Source organism: Vulpes vulpes, chromosome 12 (assembly GCF_048418805.1).
Source record: "Vulpes vulpes isolate BD-2025 chromosome 12, VulVul3, whole genome shotgun sequence".
In the NCBI taxonomy this organism is placed as follows: Eukaryota; Metazoa; Chordata; class Mammalia; order Carnivora; family Canidae; genus Vulpes; species Vulpes vulpes.
The window spans coordinates 181492787-181504328 of record NC_132791.1 but is presented as its reverse complement, the minus strand read 5'-3'; the positions used below and the strand labels follow the sequence as shown (position 1 = coordinate 181504328).

The window sequence follows — 11542 nt, the reverse complement described above, 5'->3', positions numbered from 1 at the left end:
GGGGCCGGAGGCCGTCCCGGGCGCGCGACTCCGCCCCCCGCGAGCCCCCGAGCCAGCGCGCCCCGCCGGCCCGGCCCGGCCCTGGGGTCCCCGTCTTCTCCCCGCAGCCCTCGCGGCTCCCTGGGGGCCGCCTCCCCCGGCGCTCAGCTCGGCGCTGGGCCGGCCGCCACCAGGTCGGCGCAAATACCTCTTCCCTCCCCGGGGCCCCAGGCGCGGACACCTCCCTGCCTCCCTCCCTGCTGGCGGGGCCCTTTCCCGGCTGGGAAACAGCAGCCGCGGCCGCGGCGGCAGGAAGCGAAGCCCTTGTTGATGCTGTTCCGTGGCGCGCCTCCCCGCCCTCCGGCGGCCGCCCTCGCTCTTCCAGGCTGCGGGGCGCCCCCCTCCGCGCCTGCGCAGTGCCCCGCGGGGGGCGGGGCTCAGATTCCTGTCAGCGGCGGCGGCGGTGGCGGCGACCGTCAGTTTTCGCTGAGGAGAAGCACGAAACGGACCCGTTGGCTCTCCCCCCCTCCCTGTCCCCGCCCTGAACCCCCCTCCTGGCTCGCCGGGAACCAGCCCCCGTGGAGTTTTCCCCTCCGCCTCGCTGCCGTTTCCTCGGTCCTCGGCCCGGTGGAAGTCCCTGCCCTCGAGGAGGAGGCAGCCGCAGCCGCCCTCGCGTCGCCGCCCCCGGATCGGTGCCCGCGGTCCCGGAGAGGAGGTGCCGCCGCCACCGCCGCTCCCCCGCCCTCCCGCTGCCCTCGGGCCGGGCTGGGTCGAGCTGCGATGCCCTCGGACTTCATCTCCTTGCTCAGCGCGGACCTAGACCTGGAATCGCCCAAGTCCCTGTACTCGCGAGGTGAGTCAGGCTGGGGGCTGGGGCGTGGGGGCGGGGAGGCGCGGCCCGCGGAGCCCGGGGGGTCCCCGTCGGGGGCGGGGGGGGCCCGCGCGGCTCGGGGCCTGCGGGGGGGCGGGGAGAGGCCGGCGGGGTCGGGCGGTGGCGGAGTGGCGGCCCCTCCCCCGCGGACCGCCGGCCCCGGGTCTCTGCGGCACGCGCCGCTCCGAGCCCCCCCGCCGCCCGCGGGCCCGGCCCCGGCCCCGCCACACAGTCGGAGCTGCCGGCCCGGCCCCCCCCCCCGCTCGGGGACCCCCCGCCCCCCCGGCCTGGGCCGAGCCGTGCGCCGCGGCCCCTCTCACCGGGACCCTCCGCCGCCGCAAAGTTGCCCCCGCACGCGCGGCGCGGCCCGAGGCGGTTCCGAGGGCAGGGGCACCATTTTCCCCCCCTCCGGGTTGTTTGCGCGGCGGCGTCCTACCCCCCGCTCGCTCCGGCCTAGTCCACTCCCTCCCGGTGCTGGGACGGCCCCCCTCGACCAGGCGTTCTCCCTTTCCTCGTCATCTTCTTGCTGGAAAGGGCCCGAATTTTCTGTTTTCTGTTTTTTTTTTTTTTTTTTTTTTTCCTTCCTACCTCTGTGGCCTTCTCATGACTTACACCTCTGTCTTTTACAAAAGATAGGGGTGCTCGCTCGCTCGCTCGCTCTCTCTCTGGATCTAGTTTTATTCCTCTCCTGTCCCAGGGGTACCGGCTCGGGCACTGACGCTGTCCTTTGAGAATTTTCTCTTTGGTTGCCGTGTTCCAGGGCTGCAGGAATGGGGCACCCTTAACAGGCGATTTCACATCTTCTATAAACTCTTTCCGCGAAGGCCTAAAGGGGATTCCCGGGATCCACGATATTAGCACTCGAGTCGATCTCTGCGGGGTTTAAATTCCTATGCTGGGCACCGCAAGAATGTGTTAGAACAGGTTTCCCCCGTTGCAAGGGGCACCAAACCAAAATGCTCCCGCTGCACTCTTGACCACTTTTTTTTTTTTTTTAAACCACCGGGAGGGGCAAAAGACAAAACTGGGTTATTAGCTATTCATTTCACCATATTAAAAAAAATATATGTGTGCCGTTGTGAACCTCCTTCCTGAGAAATCCAGCATTTCTTCGGTTTTGGTGTGATGTATCCATCCGCTGACTCTACCGCCCCCCCCCCCCCCCCCCAGGGGTACTTACTTGAGCGTCACGTCAGTAAATGTAAATTGTTTAAGTGAATCGGAGTGAGATGGCTCACCCTGGAAGGTACTGGACTTTACAGACTGACGATTGGGTTTGTACAGAGAGTCCTACTTAGTAACCGTGGCCATTGTCTGTTGCTCTGATGACTTTAGTTGGCAGTCACAAATCCCGTAGGATGTTTATCAGGCAGCGTACCTGAAGTAGTTTGGAAATATTGTAGTTTAGAGCGTCAGAAGAAAAAGATGCTATCAAGCGGTGATTCTTAGAAGAGGGCTAAAGTGGTATTACAATTGGGTGCTAAAAATAGGCAAGACATTAACACCATTTGTGCAGTAATCATCAGATAATTTTCCATGAAACAAATGCTTTATGAAAAATCTAAGTTTAGCATAGAGACCAATGTAGAGGCAATTCAGCCTTCTTTTAGAGAGTATATTCACAGATAGGAGCTTTAGCTCTTAAAAATACATGGCAGTTATGTAAGAGATGTATGCTACCCTTGCCTTTTTTCTTTTTCAAGTCATTCAGCATAAAAAGTACTTAATGCTTTTTGTGTTTTTCAGATTCTCTGAAGTTACACCCATCACAGAATTTTCATAGAGCTGGACTATTGGAAGGTCAGCAAAGTACCATTTTAAAGCATATTGTGTGAGTATGCAAAGGCTTTCTCTGAAATGGAGTTTAAGTGAGAAAGTGTGAAACTTTGCAAACTCATACAATGTAATTTTCTCCTAAAGAGCCTGATCCTTCTTTTAGAGCAGCTGAATGTTTCAGTGGATTTTGTTGCTGTGTTTGATGTGCTTGTTAGCTTATTGTATCTGCTTTGAGAAGCTTTGAAACACCCCCCCCCCCCCAAATCATTAAAAATTATGTGTTGGGTGTTCTACTTTGGAATTCCAGATCTTAATTCTAGCTTTTTATAAACTGAATATGAAAAGGCTCAAACATTGTGATCATGAATACAACTGAAAGAGTGACACCAAACACATACTTAGTTTGAAAATTCAGAATTTAGAATTTTTATATATTGAGCATTTCAAAACAGCATGTTAATTATTTATTACAAAAGCGATGTTATTATTGTTGAATTATTTTTAAGGATAAGAAAAGCCAAGTGACAGAGATGATGCCTGAACTATGCTTAGAAAAAAAGAGTTTGAGAAAGTTCTGGAAATGTTAATAGAAGGTGTAGAATTTAAACAGCTCATAATTACTTTAGAAAACGTTATATTGAAAAAATGGGAAAACTTTGTTGTTTTTAGCATTTTAAGACAAAAAATACCTTTTTTTGTATTTTCATAGGGCTTTTTAAATAAATTTTTTTAGTTTATTTATTTTTTAAGTAATCTCTACACCCAGTGTGGGGTTCAGACTCACCACTCCTTGGATCAAGAGTTGCATGCTTTTCTGATTGAGCCAGCCGGGGGTGGGGTGGGGTGGGGTGGGGGTGTCCCTGTGCTTTGAGGTTTTTGAGGTGGTTTTACATATATCCTCTTTGAATTTTGTAATCCTGCAGTTGGACAGCAAGGATATTTATTTTCCCATTATAGAGATGAGTAACCTGAGGCTGAAATTAATAAAAGTCACACGATAGCAGAAATAATGCTTTTTGTGTTTTAGCTGGAATTCTATATCCAAAGCCAAGCTGTCACTGTAAAATATATATGTAACCAGTAACTTAAACATTTTGTGGTCCACTTAAAAAAAGCTCTAAATATTTAAGTTTGATTTTAGATGCTTGCCTTCCATATGGTAGTCTGACATAGTGCTGGGGAAGAGTTGGTTTTGTAATTGAGCTTGAGTTTGAATACTAATTTAGTTATTAATAAACTCTGTGGCCTTGGGCAGGTGATTTCACCTCTCTAAACTTTTAATATTCTTTCTATAAAAATGTATAAATTTCTTAAATTTAGTGAGGTAATATGTATGAAAATGCCTAGTGTAGTGTCTGGCTTAATAAATGTTGGTCTTTTCCTTTAGTTATCAGCTAACTTGTTTTAACTATAATATAGAACATATAAAATGTTTTCTAACTATTGATTGTATTTATACTTATCAGAAGCCCTTTGACAGATATTAGTATAAAAATCAACTACAATTTGAGGCAAGAAATTTTATGTTTCTTGGTGAAGCAGATTTCCGTTTTTTATTCATATTGTTCCATTTGTGACTGTGCTGTAGATTTATATTTGTCTCTACAAAGCCATCCATTTTCTGGGCAGCAGACCAGAGAGTATCATAATCGTAGAGATTATCAGGGAGGAGAAAGATATGGGGGAAAAAAGTGTTAATTATTTCTGGAAATATTTTTAACAAGTCAGGGGAAATGCAGACAGCCATTTAATATGTTTATTTACATGTATGTGCTTCAATACTTTAATTATTAAATTTTTATTTTGGATGAGAAGATAATTTTTTTGAAGTGATACCATCCTTTCATATATGTTGTAAAATGTATCAATATCAACTATCATTTTCTGTCTTTGATACAGAGAGTCATAAGAAAGTTTGTGTAATGAAAGTATTTAATATATGCAGTCTACTTCTGTTTTAATCTTTTATTATGGACATTTTAAAGAACATACAATAGTAGAGAATGAAATAATGAGCCCTCATATGCCTATCACCAAGTTTTTAACAATTCTCAGTGCATGCCTAATCTTGTTTCGTTTATCCTCTCCCTTTCCCCAAGCAGTATTTTTTTTTTAAGATTTATTTATTTATATATTTAAGAGAGAGAGTGTGAGTGGGCACACAGGGAGAGGGAGATGCAGACTCCCCACTGAGCAGGGAGCCCATGGGGCTAGATCCCAGGACCATGGGATCATGACCTGAGCCTAAGCAGAGGCTTAACTGAGCCACCCAGGTGCCCCATGCTGTATTATTTTAAAACAAATATCAGACATCAAGTCATTTCATATATACATACTTTTATATTGTAGTGATACTTCTTTATTACTTTTTTTAAAAAGATATTATTTATTTATTCATAAGAGACACTGAGAGAGAGGCAGAGACACAGGCAGAGAGAGAAGCATTCTCCCCGCAGGGATCCCCATGCAGGATCCCAGGAACCTGAGTGGCTCATGGTTGAGCATCTGCCTTTGGCTCCGGTCGTGATCCTGGGGTCCTGAGATAGAGTCTTGCATCAGGCTCTCTGTAGGGAAACTGCTTCTTCCTCTGCCTGTGTCTCTGCCTCTCTGTGTCTCTCATGAATAAATAAATAAAATCTTAAAAAAAAAAATACCGTAATTTAGAGGTGCCTGGGTGGCTCAGTCAGTTAAGTGTCTGCTTTCTGCTCGGGTCACAATCTCAGGGTCCTGGGACCGAGCCACATGTCAGGTTCTGCTCAGCAGGGAGTCTAATTCTCCTTCTCCATCTTTCCTTCCCCCCATGCTCATGCGCACTCTCTCTCAAATAACTAAATAAAATCTAAAATATATATATATACAGCATTTAATCCAGGAAATACATATTCTGATTTATTTCAGTAGTCTCCTCTTCCTGCCCTCTTTTTAAGATAGACTTCTGCTGGAGGCTACTGCTTCTAGTTATAATGTACCTTGTAATCTGTGTTAAAATTGTAGGTCATACATCAAACTTGGGTTCAAATCCTTGTTTCAGCATTTGTGCTTGACCTTGGCTTACTCACTTAATCTTTTGTGCTTCAATTTTCTCATCTTTAAATGGAGGCAATCATACTATCTTCATCATGGGTTGCTGTGAAGAGTATTTAAGGCAAATTCATGTGTAAGCATTTAACCTAGCACATAGTGCTCAATAAATATTAGCTAAATTAATAATTCTAAACAACAACCACTTACTTGGCATTTACTGTGTGTCAAGAACTTTATAAATATGAACTCAATGAATTCTCTTAACTCTTCAAGATGGTTATTATTATCCAGTTTTACAGATGAGGGTGCTAAGGCATGAGAAGGTTCAGTAACTCACCCAGAGTCACACAGCTGGTAAATTGTAGCCGAGATTTCAACACCAGTATTCTCACTGTAGTCTCTGTTCCTAACTATTATACTATACGGACTTCCTGTGTTATGTAAGTATTTTCTAATCATATATATGCATACTTTCTGTCAGTAGTCTAGATTTCCATTTACTATTAAATCCAACCCTGAGTGAGGACAATTTAATTACTGTCCTATAATTTGTCAAATTTTTATAGAATATATTTTTTCCAATTTTAAATTCTCTCTTAGGAAAACCAGGTTGGAAAACTTGCAGTTTAGTGTTATTGACCTTTAAAAATAGATTCAAGGGATACCTGGGTGGCTCAGTCTTTTAAGCATCTGCCTTTGGCTTAGGTCATAATCTCTCAATTCTGGGATCCAGCCCTGCATCAGTCGCTCTGCAGAGCGGAGAGTCTGCTTCTCCCTTTCTCTCTCCCTCTCCCTCCCCATCTGTGATCTCTCTTGTTGTCACTCTCTCAAATAAGTAAAATCTTAAAAAAAATTAAAAGTAGATTCAAAATCTCTTTACCATTCAATTAAATTTGCTTTTTTCCTACATATCAATCTGGTTCTTCCTGTTACTATATATATATATATATATATATATATATATATACACACACACACACACACACACACACACACACGTAAATGTATGTGTATATGTATATATATTATTAAAAAATAGCAAATTCATTTTTTTAATTGCAGCATAGTTGATGTAAAACATTACAGTTTCAGAGTATAATGATTCATTATATGTGTATATTGGAAAGTGACCACCACAATAAGTCTAATTGACATCTGTCACCATATGTAGTTCTGCTACCACCTTTTTATTTATCATGGTGATTGCCTGACAATGGAAAAAGGGTCAAGGTATTTTTTTTTTTTTTAAAGATTTTACTTATTTATTCATGAGAAACTCAGAGAGAAAGAGAGGCAGAGACGCAGGCAGAGGGAGAAGCAGGCTCCATGCAGGGAGCCTGATGTGGGACTCGATCCCAGGTCTCCAGGATCACGCCCTGGGCCAAAGGCAGGCCCTAAACCACTGAGCCACCCAGGGATCCCAGGGTCAAGGTGTTTAATGCAGTAATACATAGCCATAAAATAATGTTTCTGATGACCCCATAATTACACGTGAAACTCTTAATGAAATAAGTAAATAAAAGAGATACTGTTGGAATTATGCTAAAAATAACTCACATAGAAAAAGTCCTGTACAGATGTATATACTATAAGATTTTACTTTTGATTCTTTTTTTTTTTTTAAAGATTTTATTTATTTATTCATGAGAGATAGAGAGGCAGAGACACAGGCAGAGGGAGAAGCAGGCTCCACGCAGGGAGCTGGACGTGGGACTCGATCCTGGGACTCCAGGATCATGCCCTGGGCCAAAAGCAGACGCTCAACCGCTGAGCCTCCCAGGCGTCCCTGATTCTTTTTTTGCATTTTCCCTGCCTTCTTCTTTTTTTTTTTTTTTTCTGCCTTCTTTAAAGAAGATATTTTATATAGATTAAAAAAAATAAAATTGTTTACGGCAAGTTTGTTCAAAAAACTTGAAGGCTAGGAATCTTTGGAGTGCCTAGAGGAAAAATTCAAATATGGAGGAAAAGTTGTTGTTTCTTATATTTTCTGCATTGAAAAATGTTGATTTTGGCATGTATGGTTTTCCATGTAGAAAACTGATAAAAAATTTTTTTTGAAAACTGATAAAAATTAAACTAAAAGTAAATGAATACAAGTAAGAGGGCATTCTGAAAATGTAGATACACGAATGTAGAAAATCAGGTAAAACAGGAAAAAAAACATAAATTGGAAAAAATAGAGTAATAAAAACCATGGATTAAATTTTAAAATGGGGATGCCCCAGTGGCTCAGCGGTTGAGCATCTGCCTTCAGCCCAGGGCATGATCCTGGGGACCCAGGATCGAGTCCCACGTTGGGCTCCCTTCATGGAGCCTGCTTCTCCCTCTGCCTCTCTCTCTCTGTCTCTCTCATGAATAAATAAATAAAATCTTTTAAATTTTAAAATGTTTTAAAAGCAAAAGTTAAGAGATTACATGATGGACCAAATTGGTTAAATAAGAGCTAACTACCAATGTGAGGTAGTCTTAATATGAATTAAATATTTCAAACTGGAAGGTTTTTAAAAGAAAGTATGAAGTAATACAATGACTTAGGGACAATAAACTACTTTTTTTTTTCTTATTGCTGTCAAACTATTTGATATGTTACTATTGCATAATTATACTTTATAGTTTACAAAATGAAAATCCTAACAGAGTAGCAGTATTTTCCTGACTTTCTGGTGTATTTCTGAACTGCCATTACGCCTGATTTATTTCTCTTCCTAGGGCTGATGTTAGTAAGGTAGTTAAACTATTAACTCTTAAATGATGAAATGTGTGAATAGTTATCTTGATGGAAAGGATTTTTTGAAAATATTTAACATTAAAAATAATCTGTTGGATTCTTTTCTTGTTTAGTGTCAATTTTGTTTTAAAGATTTATTTAATTTATTTATTTATTCATGAAAGAGAGAGAGAGAGGCAGAGACACAGAGGGACTCCATGCAGGGAAGCCCGACGCGGGACTCGATCCCGGGACTCCAGGATTGCGCCCTGGGCCAAAGGCAGGCTCTAAACCACTGAGCCACCCAGGGATCCCAATTGTTTAGTGTCTATTAATCTCTATAGATCTTTATCTAGTAAACTAAAAATATCATTATGGGAATAATTATGGAAGTGAAGTTCAAACATTATAAAAGTCATACATACTGAGTTCATCTTCACTTCTTGGTACTAGAATCCATCTCTCTCTGATTTCCTACCATTTGTTTTTGTGTCTCTTTCTAAACTCTGTTTTTGTTATATTCATCAGTATTAGCATTCTGTTGCTTATTACAGTAAGAGGATAGAAATTCATATTTAATCAGATGGTTCTTGGCTGCTCTTAACACACTCTTGACTGTACCATAATTATTCCAGGAGTCCCCTAAAACTTGAAAGTAATAGTACAGAAAAACATCTTACTGTAATTAATAATATATATAAATACATATAATTAATAATATATATTTAAAAAGTGGCTACTTTTTATTAGAAAAAATTGACTTGTTATATTGTTCACAAAGAATAATAGGTAATTAGAGAAAAAATAGAAGATCAAATTACTCTGAGACATCATTTGGACCTGATTGTGTAGTGAGAGAAGGCAGTCCTGTTAGTCCTAAGGTATAAGACATTCTCCAATAGAAATGTTGCTTGTTAACTTATGTTATTGTCTTATTGCAAGGATTTTATTTGAAATTCCATAGAAGAGATTTATGTGTCTTTAATTTGCTATTGTCTTAATAAAAATTAAGGTTAAAATAACAAAGTATATAATACACTAATTACAAACATGTCCCTAAGTGAAAAGGTAGAAATTTTCTTTATGGACAAACTACAGATAATGATTTTAGCTTCCAAATATAAATAAAACCAGGTGTTGTGATAAATGATCTGTATTTTTTTTTTAATGATCTGTATTTTTGATGATTTGAACTAAAGATGTGCTGTGTGGAAATTTTTAGTTATTTTTACTTATTCTTAATAACTATTGAAATATAAATTTTTTTCTCTTTTTATTTATTTTATTTATTCATCAGAGACGGGGGAGAGAGAGAGAGAGAGAGAGAGAGGCAGAGACCTAGGCAGAGAGAGAAGCAGGCTCCACACTGGGAGCCCGATGCAGGACTCGATTCTGGGACTCCAAGATCATGCCCTGAGCCAAAGGCAGGCACTCAACCACTGAGCCATCTGGGCATCCCTCTCTTTTCTTTTTAATATTTATTTGACAAATAGGTGATGATAATTACTGTTGGCCAGCCATAAATGTTCATCTATGTCTTTCCCATTCAGAAATGTTAGTCTTTTAGTAAATTTGGTATTGGTTGTTTTTTAGGGGGGTGTATTGAAGGTCAGACAAGAATAGAAAAGTTTCTAAGAGTGACCTAAGTTGTTGATTCTCTTATCTTTATAAATTTAGTTCAGTGTGGTGTTTTAGTTTTAAGAAATCTACTTACAGTAATATTTGTGGGACATGTTAAAAGAAACAGTGTTGATAAAGAAAAAATAATACGTTCGGTGCTAGTAGTAATTGAAAACATTTTTTTGAATTTTATTTATTTATTCATGAGAGACACAGAGAGAGAGGCAGAGACACAAGCAGAGGGAGAAGCAGGCTCCATTGAGGGAGCCAGACGTGGGACTTGATCCCGGGTCTCCAGGATCACGCCCTGGGCTGAAGGTGGCGCTAAACCACTGAGCCACCCGGGCTTCCCTGAAAACATTTTTGAGCGATTTATGTGTGCCAGAATTTTACAGCTATTTTTCACAGTCCTCAGAAAAATTTTATGAGATAGTATCAGTATCTGTATTTCATAAATGAGCAAACTGAGGTACAGAAGGATTCACTGATTTTCCCAAGGTCGCATAGCTAATCCAGAAGGGTGGAATTTGAAACTTTACTATTTTACTTATCCTCTCTTTAGTATAAACATTTGATAATTGGTATTTACACTTTGGTCCCTACTAAAATTACACCACTGTTGGGATGGTGTAAAAAGAGTGCTTTGTGTAGTATTCTTCAGCTAAACAGCTTCCATAGAGTAAGAGAGAAATTTCTATAAGCCACACATAAAAATCAGTGAAGACTATAATGATGACCCTTTGAGGGAATACTTTAACGCTCAAAACTAGCAAATCATTGCCTGGTTTTGGGAGTGTTAAGGTCGAACCACCCCTGTTTTGACAGATGATGGTACTCAGAAGTGAGAAGTAGGGAAAGGGTAAGTAGAGCATCACTTAAGGAGAATTACTTGAGAAATAGAGGATGCCGTGTGACTCGTAATTTCTTTGGCAGTAGTTTTATGGAAGCATGGAATCGTTGCACCTTCTTTCTGCTGAAATACTTCTTTTTTCTGCTGAAATATTTCAGAACCTAACTAAATTTGAATGGAGATGAGTAACAGAAAAAACAGTAGCAATAGAGCCTCAAGAGTCCTGTGCTTGCTATGATGGGTCATTGTTCATGAACTTCCTGAAAATTCTGTGTTAGGCATTAGAAAATACGGATTTTAATTCTAGTTTGGTTTTGAGACCCTGTGGAAAATCATACAAGCATTCCTTTTCTTCAGTAGAGGCATTAATAGCAGTTTTGCTTACCTAAGAGTTAAGAGGAAGAACAACTGACACAAAGAGGACCAAACTATAAAATGTATGAGTAGTGATATTTTGTGTAAGGCTCTATTAATTTACTTTGGTTCTTTGTACTGTCTCTCTTTATTTTATTTTATTTTATTTTTTACTGTCCTTTTTGAAAAAAGTCTTTTACTCTTGTCTCCATTTTCTCATGGTACTTTGTACATTTTGCTTGTTAGTTTTACGGTTACTATTTGTATCCCTTCTTTCCCTTCTTTTTTAAAAATAACAAGCCATCTTTAAATAGAGGTACAGAGGTTCACCAATTTTGAGTATTCCATGAATATTTAACAA

The 11542-nt window shown here is 40.9% G+C and overlaps 1 protein-coding gene across 6 annotated transcripts in view; it reads left to right on the top strand.

The window, feature by feature from the left end:
- Window positions 1-390: 390 nt before the first annotated feature.
- NFAT5 (nuclear factor of activated T cells 5) overlaps window positions 391-11542 on the top strand; it is a 113390-nt gene continuing 102238 nt past the window's right edge. Inside the window, exons 1-2 of one of the 6 annotated variants that reach the window (XM_026011586.2) lie at window positions 410-832; window positions 2597-2650. In XM_026011586.2, coding sequence (XP_025867371.1) covers window positions 760-832; window positions 2597-2650 — 127 coding nt within the window. In that variant the 5' untranslated portion in view covers window positions 410-759. Of the gene's footprint in view, window positions 833-2596; window positions 2651-11542 lie in introns of all 6 variants that reach the window. The other 5 variants (XM_072731608.1, XM_072731610.1, XM_026011587.2 and 2 more) reach the window with 5 other exon arrangements.